We start from the raw sequence: 7891 nt of genomic DNA, 5'->3' as shown, positions 1-7891 counted from the left end.
TTTCAATAATATTTCCCTATGTGCAATTTTAGGGCTGGGCAACATTGCCAATTTAGCACTTTTGAAAAAATGCAATTTTTACCCTATCTTTGAAGTCTAAAAACTAATTTTGCTTGATCACCTAGAATTATTTCCTCTTTGTTGGTACTTGGGCAGACATTGCCCCTTCCAAATTTGGTAAAAAATCTCTGGGGCTATTTGACCTGTAAAGCCAGTGTTGCCAGAAAGTTTGATAATTTTCAAAAAATGCATTTTTCGAAATAATGCATTTTCTATATATTTACTCATGTAAACCTTTAATACCACCAACTTAATTGAAATATTTGCACACTTTGCACACATGATTAGACACACATTGCAACGGAAGCAACACTTTGAGGCTGGGAACAAGTTCTGTCCTGCAAAATCCGGTATTGCCAGAAAATCATATTTTATAAATCCAAATTTCCAATCTGTGCGTTTTACAATTTATTCGCTTAATTTTATACTATCAATGTTTAGTTGAATAGAATGTGCATTTAAACATCATCTGATACAATAGAGATTCAGACACATGGGTGAGTTTCTCGACAGGTGGCTTAGTAAGCCTTAGGCTTAGGCTTGAGGATACTAAGCTAGTTTTGACCAAAAATAGTACCGTAATTTTTACATGGGAAATTGTTTTGAAAAATGACATATATGCATCTTGGACAGTGTATCAGCTTACTAAGACATGTAAGATGGATGTTTGGATCAAAAAAGTAAATCACAACATTTTCCTTTGACCTACGGTTTTTGACCCATGACCTCTCTTGGAATTCATAAGTAGGCCTAACATGCAGGTTTTTAATGATTTTGGTAATTTTGGGCAAAAATGGACCCTTTTTAACCACCATCTCAAACAGGCTTTGAAACATAGGCAATGATGGTGTTACCAGATTATATGACAATTAATTTACCCATACCCGTAATTTTTGAGTTCGTCAAAACATGCGTGCATTTGTTTAAAAATGTAGCCTGGTAAAAAACTTCAAACTCCCATGGGGCATCAATATTGATGTTTGCATTATTTGACACCCTTATTTAATTTCTTCCCTAAATTTAGACATCCGTTTGTTGTTCCGATGCCTTCAATTTAACTTCTACCGGTACGTCTACGTTGATACAGTACCTGTTGTCCAGGGTGGAAAGGTAACATCACATGTGTTCACATCGAAACAACCGTGCAGACAATATATATCATGTTTACAATGCAAGTAAAAATCCAACTAGTGATGAAGCTAGAGGCCTGATGGGCTGTTGCAATTAAAACACTCCCTATTTTCTCCCATTTCCCCTAGTTTCTAACACAATCCTCAAGATAAATCTCTATCCGTATCTGTACATGCTATCAATTTGGTTAAAATTGCCATGTATCATGTTATCATGTCGGTGGTATCAAAGTATATATCATGGTATGATCATTGAGTGGAAGGGAGAAAAGATATAATACATATTACCCTAAAGGATGTTGAGGTTGAAGGTCATTTAGGGGTTGAATTTAAAATACCTGTGATTGGGCTCAAAGTTGGTGAATAGGCCTATAAACCGAAAGGGGAACGTGTTAAAAACACGGCAGAGGTCACTTCAGGTCAAACATCATGCACAGGTCAAATTTCAAAATTCCTCTGATTAATTTAATTGTGAATAATAAATTCCTAAATAATATTTGACACAAAAGAAGACCTCTCTTACTTCCATGCCCCTACTAAAGCTAGCTTCCCTTTGAAAGGTCCGATGTTTAACATTTGCCCTGAAAGACTCACAATTTAAATTTTTCCCCTCCCGGGATGCCCAGGATCAGGGATGTAAGGATGTGATCACTGTGGAAGATAACATTCGATGGTCTTTATAATAAAACATGGAAGGATCTAAAGATTTACCAAATCCTGCATACCAGAAAATTTTACTTTGCAAAGACATGTCACTTCTCTTCACCATCCTTATCACTAATAAATAATATTGATATAGTTTTAACTAGAACATATATATGTACGTGGGCCTTGATCTTGGTCACATTCCGGTCCACATTGAGGGTTTGGAGCGAATAAAGTGGGCCTATAGAAGAATTCATTGAGCCAAGTGATGGTCACAATTCAGTTGCCATTACTGGGTCCCGTCTGCACCAAACTGGTGTTCTTACTGCCCAATTGGGCATTGATGGAATGTAGTTTCATATCCCCGCCAAGGCCCAGGCGGGGATTGGGGGGGGGGGGGTAGACCCGCCCCCTCCTTCCAGCCTTCCAGGAAAGGAGAGAAGAGAAGAGAAAGGGAAGGGGAAAAGAGAAGAGAAAAGGAGGAAAGGCGATTATTTTAAGCATTGTTTGAAGACGGGTCCTCGTCATAAAAGCATGTGAAAATTACTATGGACCCGCCAATATGCAGGGCCCGTTACACTTTGCCACCAAAGTTAGTATTAAGACGGACTTCATACTGACTTCATCGATCTATGCATGCTTTAGTAAATGCGAGTCTCAAGGTTTGTAAATTGGGTTGTTTAAATAGTGCAAAAATGATGCACCAAATGGCTTGAATTGGACTTTCATTTTGCAAAATTTTCCAACTTCTGACACCCCTGCGTAATCCATATACAAGTGGCTATTTTCGCTCCTGCTTTCGCGCATTTGTCAATATATGTTTAACACCATTTATAGGCCTACAATAATAGGGAAAAACTTATCCACGAAAGGCTTCATGGACCGCTCATTTTTTAAACTAAAATCATTAACAGGATTATCATAAAGCCTACAAAAATTGTTTGATTGGCATAACATTTTAAGCTATTAGGAGAATTCTAAGAGAAGACTGTTTCCATGGAAACAGCCATTTAAACCCATTTTTTGTTAATTTTACTGGGAAATATTAGCTCTATTTTACAGATATTTGCTTTAAAATGAGCATTCATGGCCGTTGCCATGGAAACTGCATACTCGTTGAATTCTCTCAATAGCCTAAAATTAAAGAAGTCCTATTTATCAATAAAGTTCAGTGTAGTTTAAACTTTTGTAATACAAAAAATGGTTAAAAAGGGTCAATTTTTGCCCAAAATGAAATCATTAAATCATTAAACACCTGCATTTTAGGCCTACTTATGAATTCCAAGAGGTCATAGGTCAAAAACCATAGGTCACAGAAAAATGTTGTGATTTACCTTTTTAATCTAAACATCCATCTTAATAAGCTGATACACTTTCCAAGATGCATATTTTTAAATTTCCCATGTAATAATTACTATTTTTGGTCAAACTAGGCTTAGTATCCGCAAGGTCACCTAAGCCTAAGGCTTACTAAGCCACCTGTCGAGAAACTTGCCCATGTGTCTGAACCTCTGTTGTATCAGATGATGTTTAAATGCACATTATATTGAACTAACATTGATAGTATAACCTTCACGGAATAAATAATTGTAAATCGCACAAATTGGAAATTTCGATTAATAAAGTAAGATTTTCTGGCAATACCGGTTTTTGCAGGACTGGACTGGTCCCCAGCCTCAAAGTGTTGCTTCCGTTGCAATGTGTGTCTAATCATGTGTTCAAAGTGTGCAAATATTTCAATTAAGTTGGTGGTATTGAAGGTTACATGAGTAAATATGTAGAAAATGCATTATTTCGAAAAATGCATTTTTTGAAAATTATCAAACTTTCTGGCAACACTGGCTTTACAGGTCAAATAGCCCCAGAGATTTTTTTACCAAATTTAGAAGGGGCAATGTCTGCCCAAGTACCAACAAAGAGGAAATAATTCTAGGTGCTCAAGCAAAATTAGTTTTTAGACTTCAAAAATAGGGTAAAAATTGCATTTTTTCAAAAGTGCTAAATTGGCAATGTTGCCCAGCCCTAAAATTGCACATAGGGAAATATTATTGAAATATTTTTTGCATCTGGGAAAGGCACAAATATATAACTTTATGGTGGTAAGGTTGCTTTTTTAATGTGACCTCAAATATACAGTCAGGAGCGATTAAAAAAAGTACACATTTTCCCTTATTTTCACCCCAAAATAAGCAAAAATCGCCAAAATCATAAAATCAGCCGTTGCTATGGCAACAAGCTCCGGAGGAATTTTGATGTGACTTTTGTAACCTACTACCAAAGCCCTTTCACCTCATGCGATAAAATTTTTTTGACCGTTAGCATGCACATGTGGTTTTTACCCAGAATTGCAAATAAAATGCTGAGGTTGTGTAACACTTTATGAATAAATCCAGAGTTTACGTCAATCACTAAATTTTGCTTTCTATTTTAGAGAAATAATTATCAAGCACGAATCACATGATTTTATTTGAAACAAACTCATATTGGCCATAAAAATGAATCAAAACAGCCGTCTTTCAACACGCGATATCCAAATTCCCGGGCACTGAAACCTTGTTTTGCAGTTTCTGGAGTCTTTTAAGATCTTTCTTGGAGATGCCATTTAGTAGAACATTGCAGTAGTCCAGTTTAGAGAGAATGTGAGTTCTAGCAGCATGGTTACAAGTATCATAGTCAATGAAACGGCGAAATCTATAGATGTTGCGTACTTGCCAGTTTATTGATTTACAAAGTTGGGTTATATGTTCAGACATGGTCATGTGACGGTCAAAAATGACTCCAAGGTTGCGAATGGACTGTGATTGATGGACTTCAACATCTCCAATAAAAAGACTCAGATGTTCTACTCTGCTAAGATGATGTGGTGATGAGGCGATAAAAAATTCGGTTTTCTGTTCATTTAATTTGAGTTTATTTGTGGTCATCCAGTGCTGTATACCTTTCACACATTTAGTGAGCTTAAACACAGCGCAGGCGACATCGCCAGGGATATTGGGATCAGCAATAACATACATTTGAATGTCATCCGCATTATGTGATAACAGACATTATGATGACGCAATATCTTCCCAACCTCAGTTGTGTAGAAAACAAACCCCAATGGGCCAATGACGGAACCTTGTGGAAGACCATACTCCATATAGGTGTTATTAGAGTAGGCTCCATCTATGAACACTTGCATATACCTCTGTTTGCACTGCCAACAATACCAAAATCATTTTTAAGTCTCTGGAGAAGAATACCAGTGTCCACAGTATCGAAAGCCGCCGAGAGATCAAGCATTAATAACAAGACAACTTTCTGGTCATCAATTCCACGCTGGAAATCATTATGAACTTGAGTCAAGGCGGTCTCGGTACTGTGGTGGGCTCTGTATGCTGATTGCATAGGTTCACTTAATTTGTTCTTTTCAACATGATCAATCATCAATTTTTGACGTAAATTGCAAATCTGCAACGGGACGATAACTTTTAAGCTCTTCTTTATTTAGAGAAGGCTTTTTAAGAACAGGAGTGATAACCGCGTTCTTAAGATTGTCCGGGAAAAGATAGAGACACATTAACAATTCTGGTCAAAGTGGGCAGCAGCACACCAATGTGTTGTTTCACAAGCCAAGTCGGTAAGGGATCAAGGAGACATGTCTTATTTGGGCATTTTGTAACTACATCTAACACCTCATCCTCGGAAATGTTTCTAAAATCAGACATAAGATTCGTGCTTGATAATTATTTTTCTAACATATGTGACGTATCATGTCAAAAGGAGACACTTTTGGGCAGGATCATAAATGGAGAAATAGCCAAAAATCTGTCCGGGGGTGATTTTTTCACAATTTGGGTTTGTTGCGAATTTGTGATGTTATTAATGTTATAAATATTGTCTGATAGTTTCAGACCGGAATATAACTGGCATCTTGTATTTTTTGAGACAATTTTCAAGGTAAATCCTACTCTCAACATTGTCAATAGTATTTTTAAGGGCCGATATCTCAATTTCCAATTTTATGATACCCTAACTTACAAACTCAATATCTTCGCTTACGAATGTCTGATTTCATTGGGGAAAACGGCGTTGTGGAGCAAAATATCTCTATATTTATAATATATAAAAAACTCAAAATTGATAACCTGCCCAAAAGTGTCTCCTTTTGACATGACACGTCACATATTAGATGTTACTATACCTCATAAATATTTATTAGGTAATCCAGACATCTTATTGGTTAATAACGCCAGCGTCCGAGTACGGTATTTTGCCTACTTCCCCGCGCCTGTGCAATTACGCGAACGCGGGGAAGTAGTAAAAACTTCCGCACCCTACTACCACACGGTGTCTCGACCCCGCGCGTCACCGTTCCTTCAGGCGTAGCATTATGCTACACAACAGCAATTCTGCAGATGCGTTTATCGTGAAAATGGCGTCTGCTGCAGTTATTTTGCCGAGAATATCGATGGATAATATCACGCGAATTTGATGTTTTATGAAACAAAATGTTATTCATGGAAAGTTTAAAAGAAATTTTGAATAATATAGGTCAAAATGTAAATATTGATTGAACAGAAATCCTGCACTAAAATCAGGTAAGCAAAAATATTAAGCTTATTTACCATAAAGCCGGCCGGCCGGCACGTTAACTGGTTACAGTGGTGTGTGTTTTGACTTTTGTTTACGATTTTACCGTGATAGTGAAAATATTTATGAGGTATAGTAAAACAAAAACAACATGTTTTATTTCGGGAAAGTAGTCAAAACTACTGGTCCCTCGGTGTTGATGATTTGACTACTTCCCTCCGCTGACGCGTCGGGAAGTAGTCAAATCATCCAACACCTCGGGACCAGTAGTTTTGACTACTTCCCCTCAAAACATGTTGTATTTGTATACTACACAGCGTCGCTTAAAATGCATGTGCTGTTTGATTAATAGTACTACTACAAATTTAATCACAGAAAAGAGTTTGCAGATCCTGAAATTGGTCCCCTCGACACACCTATAAATCTGGTAGAAGTAGGCAAGCCGAAGGTCACCCATCGGAAATTCGTCATCACAAAGGCAATGTCTCCAGTGACGAGCGTTATTGTCTACTATGTCCGCAAAGATAACGAAGTTGTGTCAGAAATGATTGATTTTGACGTGCAGGAAGTTTTCGAAAATGAGGTAAAAATTAATCTAAATGTGCCATACATTGTCATCCAATGGTCAAACTCGATAAACTCCATTTGATAACCTACCTCAAACTGAGACCTCAAGTTGTGAAGTATGAGTTTTTATACCCAACATGTTCAAGGGCGTTCTGTTCATAGTGGTCTATTGTTAGAGGCTGAAGGACAAAATACGTTGCAGAAACTTTCTTTGTTGAGACGAGAGGGAAGGTCGGAGAGTTTGTGGGAAGCATCTATGCCTGTGATGGAGAGATCATTGATGCTTTGATTTGGAGAGTTGAAGTAATGGAATAACAAAATGAATAACCTCTTTTATGATCAAACAATATGTTAATAGGTCAAGATGACATTTAACAAACCAGAGGAGAAGCCCCGTTCATTGACCAAGTTGAGAATTCAAGCATCACCGGGATCATTGTGCGCATACGGAGTGGTTGATAGAGCAATTCATCTGATGGGAGAACAAAACAGAATAACTAGAAAAAAGGTAACAGGTCTAATTTTGAAATATGTTACTTAATGCCATATTGTAACATTAGGTGCAGAGGACGGACTCAATATGTTTCAAAATTCAGATTTTATACTATTATATCATGTACTTGAATAAACAAATAAGATAATGAAGGCTTTATGTGATGCATTGGTGACATAATCTGATATTTCTAATAAAACGACGTGTGCCATCGTTTTATGCATACGATCGAAATACTAACAAAACGCAGACGCAACAGGACCGACCTTCAGTCACGATCGACGGAATGACACGCAGTGGCTATACTTAGGCCCTGGAATTCGTTTGCCTACTTTGATCGGCTCCGTTAAACGGGGACATTTCTGAGAGTGAAAACTAGCATTTTGTGGAAAAGAAATACAAATCTATTTCTTATGGAAATGTT

At 37.3% G+C, this 7891-nt stretch overlaps 1 protein-coding gene across 1 annotated transcript in view; it reads left to right on the top strand.

Moving 5' to 3' along the window:
• The first annotated feature begins 6788 nt into the window (after positions 1–6788).
• The window catches only part of LOC140159359 (pregnancy zone protein-like), a 35225-nt gene continuing 34122 nt past the window's right edge, over positions 6789–7891 (top strand). Inside the window, exons 1-2 of the mRNA XM_072182806.1 lie at positions 6789–6990; positions 7333–7482. Of these exons, the coding sequence (XP_072038907.1) occupies positions 6889–6990; positions 7333–7482 (252 nt within the window). The 5' untranslated portion in view covers positions 6789–6888. The remainder of the gene's footprint in view (positions 6991–7332; positions 7483–7891) is intronic.

This window comes from Amphiura filiformis, chromosome 8 (genome assembly GCF_039555335.1).
Source record: "Amphiura filiformis chromosome 8, Afil_fr2py, whole genome shotgun sequence".
Taxonomy (NCBI): Eukaryota; Metazoa; Echinodermata; class Ophiuroidea; order Amphilepidida; family Amphiuridae; genus Amphiura; species Amphiura filiformis.
Note: the sequence above shows the minus strand (reverse complement) of the source record. Positions and strands in the feature narration are given on the sequence as shown.